The 13,306-nt window shown below is 39.7% G+C and overlaps 1 protein-coding gene across 3 annotated transcripts in view; it reads left to right on the top strand.

Annotated features, from left to right (window-relative positions):
* The window catches only part of gsk3ba (glycogen synthase kinase 3 beta, genome duplicate a), a 65,414-nt gene that overhangs the window by 12,947 nt on the left and 39,161 nt on the right, over positions 1 to 13,306 (top strand). The window contains exon 1 of one of the 3 annotated variants that reach the window (XM_036570716.1): positions 918 to 1,350. The exons of the other annotated variants lie outside the window; for them this stretch is intronic. Coding sequence (XP_036426609.1) covers positions 1,299 to 1,350 — 52 coding nt within the window. The 5' untranslated portion in view covers positions 918 to 1,298. Of the gene's footprint in view, positions 1 to 917; positions 1,351 to 13,306 lie in introns of those variants that run through there. 3 annotated transcript variants of the gene reach the window in all.

Below are 13,306 nucleotides of genomic sequence, written 5' to 3' on the forward strand. Positions count from 1 at the left end.
AGGCTTTCTGATCACATTGTTATATCACATAACATGGTGTTTTAAATTAGGTCACACTTATGCTCTTAAACACACATCTTGGAGGGCTGTGGCCCCACTCAGACAGATTTGACCAATATTTCAAACTGAATTTTGGAGATACTTGTTTTATTATACTCTAAAAAGAGCAGAATGTTTAGGCAATACTGGGTCGCTGTGCTAAAATGCCTGTCTTATATTCATTTTGCTACATTTGTAACCCTACAGAAGTAATGTTATATTTTTCTTTAATGCTAATCCAGATAGATTTAGACCCAATTTTTACATTTTATAAATATTTATGTATCTGTATCGGCTCGAAATTCTCATATCTATACATCCCTAGTTCTCAGTGGTTCAGCTGAGTCTGAAGAGTCCAGTTATCTGATGAGCTGAAACAGCTGCTGAATGAGGGGATGCAGTAAACTGAGGGCTGTCGACTATAGAAGATAATGTGATTATTAAAAATGCACTAGTTGTTCACCCCATGAAAAAAGCACATGGGTTCTGGGTTTTGCATTCGTAAAATTGGGTAATTTGATTGGACTAGAGTTTTACCATGGCATTGTCAGTGGTAGGTCACTGCAGGTTTTTAAAGTTGCCTAAGGAACAGTAGATGTTGCTGTAATTGCATGAACTGCAGTGTTAAAGCAGTAAACTAACTAACCTTCTAACTAATTTTAATTTACATCTGTGGCAGCCATTGTTTATTTTACATTCAGATCTAAAAATGCTGAATATGTGGTTACAGTTGTATTTCCCATGTGAGTTTGCATTATTTAAGACATAATTCAAATGCAAAATGATGTGTTTGTGTTTGGATTTCTATGTATTATGGCTGGAAACATTGAATATGGAAAAGCAAAGTGCTTTTGACATCTTACTTTCAAAGATTTGACTCTGACATATTAAACAGAATAGCCATTGTCTGTTTACAGTTGCATTTCCTCATTGTTTCATTCCAGCTCTGCCAGAATTAAAATGCATTTGCAACCCTGTTTGCAATTGCATTTTTACTGTCAACAGGGCACTTGCCAATCAAACAGTGTGCGTAGGACATCGAGAGAGAGTTTTTAGTGCTGGGTGTATTTTAAGAGGAAGTGAAAAGTCTGAACTTTGGTGGTACTGGAGCATTAGCAGCCGCTGTTGGTGATATTTTAACCCTCACTAACCAGGCCGAGGAGGATTCTGTCTAAAGTGATTTCCTGCTTTGTGTGGGAGTGATTCTTGACCGACTAGAAGAGCTTGTTGTGGTCACAAGCACCAGTGTTAGTGACATCATGCCAGCTTTGGACAGAGGCTTGCAGGACTGTCGGAAGACCTGGACTGACGGTAATGGATCTTTCTGTTAAGGAAGCGCAGTGCTTTTGTGGGTTAGTGCGCTGTTTCCCAGCCCTGGTCCTGCAGGAACACTGAGACTTTTAATGAAAACATTAAAGCGTACAGGCAGTCAGCAGTACAAATTTTCTTTCTATAATGACTACCAGGATCCAGGACCACCCTTTAACAGCACAATAACAGCAAAGGTTTTTACCTCAAATCATTAAATGGACTTCAAAGGGGAGTCGCGGTCATGCATGTGTTTTTCCTGCCTGGAGAGGTTTGTAGCCGGTGTGTTTGTTCACCATTTGAACTCTGTTTCCTAATACTGTTTTGTTGGTTTTGATTTTTATGGAGCCGCTCAGCTCTGTTTATCTTTGGGGTTGTTTGTCTTTTTTCAAATGGCACAGTAAAAATTCAGTGTCTACGATTCTGAACTCAGCTTTGCATCACAAGCCGTGGAAAAGGCCTTCAGAAGAACTGCGAGTGTCTTTGGATTTGGGAGAAGTGAAGAGAACACAGTCACACTACACTACTGCATGTGGCGTTTAAACGCTGGATGCGTACAAAGGCCTGTCAGCTTGGTGTGTCATTGAGTTTTTTTCTACACTGCAATGATTTTGATATCAGAAAATAGCAAAGTCAGTGTCTGCTGGTTTTGTCTTTTTAAGCATGGCCTGCTGGGGAGTTTAAAGGAAATGAGTCAGGTTTTATTATTTGACAGTAACATTTCACACCAGTAGTTCTCTGATTGAAGAACTACAGTAAGCGCTACGGTGTCATTTTGGAAGAAGTGACGCAATAACACTGAACACTTCCTTTGTGATGATCTGTTAAAAGTACTTTACCAACAGTAGAAACAGTAGAGTGACGCTCAGACGTCCGGGACCACAGCCTTTGTCCTCTTGTTGAGGTTTTTGCTCTGGGTAGCCCTTTTCACAGTATCAGTCATGATATTGGAATGACCATTTGACGTGCGATACAGCGTGATACTTGATTCTGCACCTGATTGCTGTTTGGCATGATTTTGTGAAGGTAATGAAAATCATGTGTGCAAAAGCGAACAAATAACAGCCAGCCCAGTGTTAACCACTGAAAACGACCGTTAAAAAAATTCCCACATTACCACAAGTTTTTTGTAGCTTGATTCAAGCGCTAGAATTTTTTTTAATGCTTCAACTTCGAATTCAAGAGGAGAAACTAGAAAGTATCATTGTGTTGTAATTAAATTAGCTAGCCTGCTGTTCACTGCAGCGTTCCCACCATTTTGAAAACGCAACACTTATCTGTCTCTTAGGTGTACCAGTATGTTCACTGCTATGACATAGCAGCATATCAGTATAAAAGTACACCTATAATTATTTGTCCATACGCTTTTGAACAGCTTATCTGTCAGTGTCTTAAGAGACACACAGTAGAGCTTTTCTTATTTTTTTTCTTGCTATAACAGTATCGCTGAATGATATAGCTTTGTCTGTCTTACGTCAATAGATAGTTTCCAGTCTTTTAAAACTGTACTATGAGTGTGAGCTTGTTAATACCCGTTTCACATGAACAAAGATTTTGCATTTGCTTCGAGGCTTATTCAGTCAGATTATTTCATTTTCTCAATAAAGAAGCTGATGTGTGTTCAACTGATGGTTAAGCGGTCTTTGGAGGACAAAGGAAATAAGGGATGAGACTGGTCTGTCAAATAAAGAGTGGCTCTTTTAAATTAATTGACCTTAACTGCTGTAAAAAAAAACAAAAAACAACAAAAAAAAAAAAACAAATTTATTTCATTGCCATTCCTGCGGTGTTAATAGATGTTTTGGTCTCAATGATAAATGATGCAATACAATGAAAAACACATTAGATTTACAACAGACATTTTCAGTCAATGTTTTACCTTAAAATGAGTTCTAAAAATGATGGTAATAATGAGTAAATAAGGCTGAAAGAAAAAAAAGAGACTACTTTTGTATTTGATTCCTTAAAATGTACAAAATCCAAGAAAAATGATTGCGTTAATGTTGCTGAGGGAGCTTCGAAGAACTATATAGGAGGTATGGTTCACTCTGAGGTCGAGTACAGAGAGGCAGAGCGCTGAACTTTCTGTACTTTTAATCACAAAGGCAGTGGTCAGTATTTGGAGGCATGTGTGAAAGTCTGGGGCTGTAAACTTAACAGTGACCAAGAAATGTTCACTAACACGTGCTGCAGGTCACACGAAGCACAATAACATCATCTGTTATGTAATAGACAGCAAAACATGAAGCAGCTCTACAAACACAAGTAACAAGCAAACTAAAAAAAACTAAATTTATATTTATATTAAAAAATATATATTTTCTAATAGACTTTTTTTTTTTTTCTTCAGTGCAGCTTGTGATACAAGTAACAACAAAAATAGAGTAAACTCTATTACAACACGTTTTAATAGGTGGATGCATTGAATGCTGCGGTCTCCGACTTAAATGCAATGTCTGTTTCACTTACGAATATGCAGGCTGCGTAAAAGTAAATTCATAAGTATCGTTAGCAGTCGTGTCGATACGTGTGTCACCGCAAGCTTATCTACAATATTGCTGTATTGATATTTTGAACATAGCCGTACATCTGAGGCAGTCATTCAACTTTGAAAGGATGGCAGATATTCTTATTTTTAAAAAAACCTATGAGATTATCATACTTAAGTCATAAACTGTGTTGACACATCTAGGTTTTTTTTTTATTTATTTATTTTGTATGGGTCCAAATGCAGGACTCTCAGTGATTTTTATTAGGGATTCAAAGCCTAGAGTATTTGGGATTGTTGGCTGTGACGTGGTGTGTCTGAAAACCATTATCGGAGCCTTTGTGAAAAACACAGTACGAATGTGACCATTTGAGATGGAAGGAATGCACAAATGCCATCATTAGACGTAGCGCAAAGGAAATGGGTTTTCACACAGTTGAGAGTGAAGAAAGCTCTGCTGCAGAAAACTATCTGCAACATCTATTTGTGGCCAAATCATAAAGCTTCATATTTTAAAGGGGTCTTTAGAAGGAAATACTGACAGTTTTTAAAAAATAAGCATTACTCAACCCCAGTATTGCTCAGTTTATGTTCAGTTTTATATACAGTGCAGTATTATTGAGTGGAGGGAGCTCTTACTCATTGACTTAAATGCAGCAGTATGGAGTTCTCTGTGGAGTGGCGGTGCTGTAATGGTTGCTCTATCTCCTTTCTGCGGTGCTTTTAGGCTTTATCTCTCTTAACTCTTATCTCACCATAACTCTTCAGAGTTACAGGGAGGCACTAAGACTAGAGCGAAGCTGTTTCGCTGTGTTGTACTGTCTGCCGTGTTGTTGCTGTGATAATCATGTACTGGTTTCGTATCTTTGGTCTTAGCAAATCGGCAGATAGTCTGCGTTTCCGAATCAGATCTTCTGCAGTGAGTTGGGAAAAGAACAAAACTGCCAGTACATTCCACACATTCGCCCCCCACCAGCCCCTTGAGTGACTTTGAAAGCGCAGTGCCCGTTTTAAGACGAGCAATTTACTTTGGAAAACAAGAGGGGGAAAATGAAAGCGTTACAGGAGAAAGTTGTTCTCTCTGAAGCTCTGGTCAGTGAAAATAAAATACGGACACGTGAAATAACACATGAAGGCCAAGACTACCTTTTTTTAAAGACTTAAGAGGTTCAGATTAAGGACACATAGGATCATAGTTCATGTCTTTAAATCTCATATCTCCAAAATGGTAACTTTAAAGCTTTTTCTTCTCCTGTAGTGCACGTTAAGGTAATAAGGCTTTAGTCCTATGAATTTTGGACCATCTCTATTGGATGTTTTGATGATCATGAAATACACAGAGTAGCTTAAGTCCAAATGGTGTAAAGAAAATAAACCCTTAAAAAAATATATTTTTATGAAAGATTTTGAGATAACAATGGAAAAATTGTACCCTATTTAAAGAGATGGGTCTTCAAGGGTTCTTTAGTAAAGAAATTGGTTCTATATAGAATTCTCTTTGCGTGATTTTAAGGGTTCATCGTGAAATAGTTCTTCAGATTGATGGAGAATGTGCTGTACATGGTTCTATATAGAACCTTTTTGAAAAGGGTTCTATGCAGCACTAAAAAGGGTTCTTCTGTCAGCATAATGTCAAGCTTGTAACAGTAGAAGAACCCTTTTTAGTTATGGCTCTATGCAAGTATAGTACCATTTTAGTACCATTAGTACCATTTTATTTACTGTTCAAAAACACCAGTTAACCTGTGTGTGTCTTGAGTTTTTATGTGTAATGTTGATGATGGTAAAATCGTGTTTGGGTGCTATTTTGTCTCAAAACACTCCGCATACACCTCTCTGACAGGAATTGATTTCAGGACAAAAATCGTGTGTTCATAACCATGTAATAACTTTCCGTGAGGGAGTTTTAGAGCCATTAACCATTGTAGATGTCTATTTCCTATCACCACCACTGTGAGCAATTCTGACTCAGTAATTTTCTAAAGAATGAGGCTGTTACACATCAAACCTCTCTGAATGACTTGCATCTTAATGATTGAATCATTCAGTTTGAAAAATCAGTGAAATCCCCCTTTACAAACCCAGTACCTGTGCTAAAGCCTCATGGCCTGCTGCAGTGCCAAAAGCTTTACTGTTCAGAAGGGGAATTGCTACAGGTAGCTGACACTACAGCTTAGTGATGAGAGACTTTGTATATAATCTCTGCTCAGAGCGTGGCGCTGTGGCTTCTGCAGCCAAATAGACTCTGTCATGATTCTGTCAGAGCTCATATTAGGTGCATCTGTTCGTTATGTTTGCACCGATTTAAATTCAGATTGAGTTGTCATTCAGCCTCTCAGCATTGCTTTCTCAGTTTTTCCTTTTTCTTGATTCATTCCCTGCTTAAACTCCCCCACAGGCACACAGACTGTCAGGTGTCCCAAAAAGGTGTTTGGACCGTTTCTCCAAGCTCACGTTCACTGATCATCTTGCATAAGGTGTGTCGTAGGGAACCTATTAAGAAGCATGCGGGCTAGAAACTACGCCAATAACTTAATCACCTGTCCTCTATGAAATCGTTCCGTTTCCGTCAATTACGGCAGTAGTCAGTTTCTCTCGTTCATTGCTGTTCGTTCGTTGCTTGTGTTGACCTTGTTTTTTCAAGGCACGTTTATTTATATAGCACATTTCATACACAAAGGCAATTCATTGTGCTTTACGTAAATAAAAGCCGAAACATCAGAAGGAAATGAAGTGCTGCCTTTAAGTCCTTCCTCGAAGTAACTGCTTACAACTGTGGAAGCTGTAAGCATGATGTGATTTGTGTTGAAGTGGTTTTGGTCAGAAACAACAGACACACTGATAACAATGCTTTTTTGTTTACTTTTCTTTTTTTATCATTAAAGATAATGTTAGTTGTGCGTTACTGCAACAAAATTAATAGCGCAGGATGCGCATTGGATGAGTTTTTGTTTAAACCAGTTAGAAGCATCGCATAACCTGCTTCTGTTTGTGCGAATGATTTTTAACCTGCAGTGTTCATGTGTGGTTGCTGTGCCCCAAACTCAGGGCTCATTGAAAAATTTTGAATTTTGAAAAGTTTTCCACTAGTAAATGTGACATTGTGGTGGCGTTCTTGTGCGCTTATCTTGTAAATAACGATGTTTTAAGCATGTCTTGAAGGCAGCAAAAGACAAAGTCCTTAAGTATATAAAATAAAAGCAATAAAAGTAAAGTAGGCGGTATCACTCGTGTTTTTTTACCACCCGAAGTGAGGAAGATCGCTTAGTAAAGGCATTGATCAATCCATAGGAGAACAGTGGTAGCATTTAACCTCCAGAAGGGTTGATTAAATCCAGCATACCAGTCACACCAAAATGCAGAGCCTACGCTTTACGATTTTTACCCTGATTTCCCTTTTGACAAATTTTTGCAGTCTGAAGTGATTTTTCAGGTCGGGAGCAGGTTTGGAAGTGTTCATTCTCCTCTTACAGGTTCAGCTGGTTTGTAGTATTTCTCCAGCTCTCACTGTGACCTCCGCTGGTTTTTGACCAGCATTCGACAGCTGTCTCCAAGATATTAATCAGTCCTTAGGATAACTGTGCTAGTATTTAGCCTCCAAGAGAGTTGATTAAAAGTTAGGATGAACAGCTCTCTCCTCAGCAGCTTCTAGATTGTTGCTGAGCTGAGGGCTGAAAGATGTTTTTTTATATCAAAATCACAATTTAAGAGAGGGCAGTTTTCAAATCGCAAGAGCTGCAAGTTTTCTTTTTAAAATATTAGTTTCCATTATCAGAGGGAAAATTTAACCTAATAGCTCAGAGCTTGTGAACTGCCTGTAGATCAGTTAGATAAGTCGGATGCAACCAAACCACATCACAACCACAACTTCCTGGCTCTCTGGCACACCACATTCACAGGTCAAGCCTCAAGCCAGAAAAGGTGGATATTGTGGTGTTCTTAACAAAAAAAGCCTGAACCTGAATTTATAGAACATAATTGCAATTTAAATTGCAGTTGCAATCTTAGTAAAATCGCAGTTAGATATTGTCCCCAAATCTTTCTGCTCTAGCTGAGCCTACTGAGTAAACTGGCTAAACACTGATTTGTTGAAGTGTCTGAGTTCTCAGACTCCTGGTAACGATGTTTTACAAAGGTTTTACAGTGAACATCAGATTCTGCTTTTGTTTGTTTATTTTTTCTTTTATTTCTTCCTTTTTCCTGCTTCACTCAGACTGAAGCCATGAGATTACTCTGTTATCTCTCGCTCTGTCTCTCACCCGGTCTCTCTCGATGGTGACCACTGGATAACCCTGGTTGCTTAGACACCCAGTTTGAATGAGCGAGAGAGAGCAGAGAAATGAGCTGCAGAATAATGTACTGGTGTCTGGACAGACGGGTGGTCAGAGGGCAGAACACTGCTGCTCTTCAGAGAGAGAGAGTGTGTGTGTGTGTGTGTGTGTGTGTGTGTGTGTGTGATCTGCTGATCAGATTTGTGTGTTTGCCCAGAGTCTGTTTATTATCGGTCAGTTGGCGTGTCTGTGTCTGTGTGGATCTGCCCTGCAGTTAAACACTGTCTTTCTGTTAAACAGCCACACAGGTTCACTCAACTACAGCAGTCAGAGGTTACCTGTCTGTCTTTCTCTTTGGCCCAATCCCATTTCTTATTTTTACCCCTACCCCTTGTTTTCGAGTGTCACCTTTCTCCTTGAAGCTGAGTTTCAAGGGGTAGTGATTAAAATCTTCCCCTACAAAATGGGGCCCTCAAATAAGAAGAACTACTTCATTAACAGCTACCAGCGCTGCTCTGTAGGCGACCCTGCCAGTCTGCAGTGACAGCAGAGGAGGGTAAAGTTCAGCTCCTCACTGCTGGGCTTTAGTTACATTTAGGGCATCATATGCCTTCAGCGGGGGGTAGGCGACGATCACTTATTGTCCACCCCTAATTCTTTAGTGATCTGAAGCTGAAGTCAACTATTTGCCAGCTGCTTCTTTGAATTTTTCCCTTCCACCTTAAACGGTGCAGCAGTTAAATTCTGGCCCCTCAGGCCTCAGAACCGCTGCACCATTTAAGGTGGAACAGGAATTTCAGCTAGCTGGCTACCGAGACATCAGCTGCTACTACTAGCAAATTTTTCTTTATGCTTGTTATAAAGAAAAGAGCCATAATACACTGAAACGACAGTAAACTAACATAATACAGTGGTCATCGTAAATTTTTTTGGAGAAAGTTCTCACATTTGTGGGTTTCTTTGGTCGCTCGCTCAGCCATCTCGCTGTTTTTTCTTTTCTTCTCATAACACCCTGTTTGGAGTGTGTCTCTGAACTCCATTTGGAGGGCCGTGTAGCCCTAACACATCACCCTAATCCTAGACATCAATGGATAAAAGGGCCAAGCCATTTCTTTTTTTCCTTTCGTTTTTATTTATTTGCTGTGTTTGAAAACACCAGCTGCTCTTTATGTTGTCTCAGTGTTTTATGACAAATAGAAGTGTAACACAATTTATAATTAGATATATTTTTTGATTCAACAATAACAAGGAGTGGCTGAAAATGTGCCTTATATTAATGTTTCCTTTTCTTGTATGTCAGCATTCAACATTTATAAAAGCAGAGCTGTGATTTGTAGTGTTCAGATAATACATTAGCCCCATCTAACACACTATGCACAAGCTAACATGCCAGTCACGATGCAGTGAGGCTAGTGTTGCAGTGATTTACAAATAATACCAAAGAGCATGTTTTTTGTGTCTGTGTGACTCAGAAAACACCCTTTTTCCAAAACAATATATATAAAATATGGAATGGTCTAAATAGCAGGATTAATAGGTACTAATCAAGTAGTTAGTAGACAGTTAGGATTAGTATCAGTACTGATACCAATGTTGGAAGAGAAAGTGATATCAGTTCATCCCTCAATGATGCAGTATGATGCAGTGCAATACGCGGTGATAGAATTAGATACAGTACAATATGTTGTTACATTTCTGCTAATTTTGTTTTATGTTAAATTTTCTTTCATGGTAAAAACACTGCAGCAGTGCTGTGTTCCTGTCCAGCCTCTGTGCTCTGTTAGCTCTTTAAGTGCTGATGAAGATGTGGGTCATCTGCTGTGCAGGTGGCCCGAAGAATGTGCAAACACACAAAGCACACACACACAGCACACATGGTTGTGATCATGTGTTCTGCAGCTTTAGGAGCCCTATAGACTCAGCACACTCACGATCTTGTGTTCTCCATCATGATCTGTAATGTGTGGGGAAGCTCACACACTCTGAGTAATGATGATTTATTTATAGAGTTTACAGGATTAAACTCAGACTGCGGGAGAGACGCAGTCAGACCCGCCTCCACAGCGAGAAACACCGACATCTGATTGGCTCAGAGACAGCAGGGCTCCATTAGGATCTCTCTCTCTGTCTCTCTCCTGTCTGTCTGTCTCTTTCTCTCTCTTTCACTCAGTCTCTCTATCTTTCAGCCTCTCTCTTTCTCTCTCTCTTTATTTGTCCCTCTCTCTATATATCTTCGTCTCTCTCTTACTGTTCTTCTCTCTCTCTCTCTCTCTCTCTCTGTTCTTTATCTGTCTGTCCCTCTCTCTATGTTCTTTGTCTCTTTCTGCCCCTTTCTCTCTCCATCTTTGTTTCTTTCTGCCTCACTCTCACTCTCTCTCTCTCTCTCTCTCTCTCTCTCTCTCTCTCTCTCTCTCTCTCTCTTTCTGTTCCTCTCTGTACATCTGTCTGTCCCTTTCTCTCTTTATCTTTCTGTCTCTCTCTCTCTCTCTCTTTCTCTCTCTCTTTGTCCCTCTATCTCTTTGTCTCTCTCTTTCTCTTCCTCTCTCTGTGCATCTTTCTGTCTCTCTCTCTCTCTGTCCCTCTCTCTTTTTGTCTCTCTCTTTCTGTTCCTCTCTCTTTACATCTATCTGTCCCTTTCTCTCTTTATCCTTCTGCCTCTCTCTCTTTATCCTTCTGCCTCTCTCTCTCTCTCTCTCTCTCTCTCTCTCTCTCTCTCTCTCTCTCTCTCTCTCTCTCGTTACCCAGCACGTTACCCTTGTCCTGATGCCTCTTGGAGGACCTGTTTTACTATCAGCTCCATAACATCATCTTACAATATATATAATCACTTTAAACACAGAGTTAAACAGAGCAAACGCACAGATTTCAACAAACTGCGTCTGTTACACGTCCGATTTATTCACTAGGGGTGTAACAATGTGTTCAGTCCACAGTTCGATACGTTTCACAATACTGAGTGAAAGAAGATGCTTTACTAAATCAGAAGAAAAACTCCCTCAAATATGTAGTACATGCACTGCTTCTTGTCACCTTATAAAGCCTGAAATAATAATTTAAAAGTCAGAGGCGTCGGGTCAGATTTGGTGGGAGTTTTTGGACCATGTCTTTGCATATTAACACACAGCCTCAAAAAGAAGGTCCAGCTCGATGTTCAGGCTTAAATGTGAAATCAGCATTATACTGATGAAGAGATGGGGTTCGAGGCACAGCCAGCTTCTCAGAATGTTCTTCCGCACATTGCACATTCAAATCTTGCACAGTGTAGCTTCAATTACAGCATATTTTAACAGATGCAAGAAAATTAAATTACGTTTTTTATACTTGTAGTTTATGGTTATGATATCTAAGCTTCCCTTCTTTGATGTTGGTGCTGTCAGACAGACACGTGTGATAGCAGACACAGCTCGACGAAGAAATGTATTGTGACAGTGATATCAGGGCTTCATTACGTGAGACGTGAGCGGGACAAAAACGTACAAATTACAGCGTCCCACTCCGCTGACACATTCAAACGCAAAACTTTCTTGACATTTGAATTTGCCTTTGAAAAGAAATTCACTCTGACAGCTGCGCTGAGTGAGTGTGTGTAAGTCATTACTGTGACTCTCATCCCCAGTGACTAAAAGACACTCCGCTCTAATGTGAGAGAGAGAGAGAGAGAGAGAGTACCTGTGTTGAGGCGCGTGGTGTTCCTGAACGAGTTTTAGCTGGGATTTAATGATTGTCCTCCCCAACCCCTCTCTTTTTTCCAGGGTAATTGGGGTTAAACACTCAGCTGACAGAAAGCTGGTTGAATTATTACTGCAGCTTCACTCCACTCCTGCTATACCAGTGACCTTTTCAGAAATTCCTTCTTTCATCATATCCGCGGTTCGTTTTAATCTGCAGCCCAGAAACTGTTTAATTTCTTTGTAGCGTTAATGATTATGTTCCATGTGGCTTCAGCTTTTCACTGCTTTGAAGGAAAAAAAACTCAACATTTCAGCTAATAACATATGTCTTTGATGTGCAGTAAATGTGTTTGGACGCTGTTGGAGTGGATGGATTTTCTTATAGCAAAGTCGACAACGTCCAGTCGAAACCAGCTGGCAGACGTGTGAATGTGATGTTGAGCTGACATGAAGTTGTCAGTGTACATCTCAGTATGTGTGTGTTGTGTCAGTAGAAAGATAAAGGTCAACTGTTTCTAAGATCAGCTTGTAAGACCAACTTCCACACAGAATCTACAGGGCACACAGTGGTCAAATCGTATGTACCTTGTGGATTTTGTGTTAAAGTTGCTATTTAAAGCTGACCTTGGATCAGTTTCAGCCATTCTTGGATCAGGTTTAATATAGTTTTAAACTGTATTTATTTTAAATTAGTGGTTTTTTTTTATTTTTTTTTATATTTCAATTCTGTTTCAGTTCACTTTTAAGACCTTTACACACCAGACAGGATTTATTCAGATAGCAGTGAATCATTTCGAGCGTGTGTATAACTGATATCTTGCACATCAGTTGTGAGTTTCAGTTGACGAAAATGCAGCGTTATTTTACTCTCCCTCTGTCCATTTTTTGCAAACTTTTCCAAGAGATATAGTAACGCTGGCCTTGATTTAGTAATGAAAATACAATCTGGGGACAGCTTGTTAAATTTTGTGCTGGATTGTGGCGACACCCACCACAAACAAGGGTTTTAAACCCACCCACCCCCAAATCGTGTGCTCTTTTAATGTCTGGAGTACAATCAATAACACAAGCGAAGCAAAGCTAGCCAGACAAATACTAGTGTTAGCTCACATGCATTCCTCAAAATTAATTTTTCAGAAACGCCCTTCAGTTTAGTTAAGTCAGAGCTGTGCTCGAGGCACAAGATCTATTCAGTGAACCCACTGCATGTACTTAGTTTGAAGACGTGAACTCAAGAGAAAAGAGATTTGGCTTGTTTGCAAACGGGACGTGGTTAAAAGTTCAGTTCACCAAATCTGGCCAGCTGTTTACAACTTCATGTTTAAAACTGAATAGTTGATGGTCTTGGTTATGTCCATTACTGTCCATAATAGAGGAGCAAGATCAATTTTTTTAAATTGCAAAGGGAATTCCAGCTGCATACACAGGTCACAGCACAGAAATGGACAAAGTAGCCGTCGGAGGGCTTGTTGGAATAGCTGTGGATGAAGTTCATACCATTGCTCAGCGGGGAGTACGTGTGTTTGTGT

This window comes from Colossoma macropomum, unplaced genomic scaffold, assembly GCF_904425465.1.
Source record: "Colossoma macropomum unplaced genomic scaffold, Colossoma_macropomum, whole genome shotgun sequence".
NCBI lineage: Eukaryota > Metazoa > Chordata > Actinopteri > Characiformes > Serrasalmidae > Colossoma > Colossoma macropomum.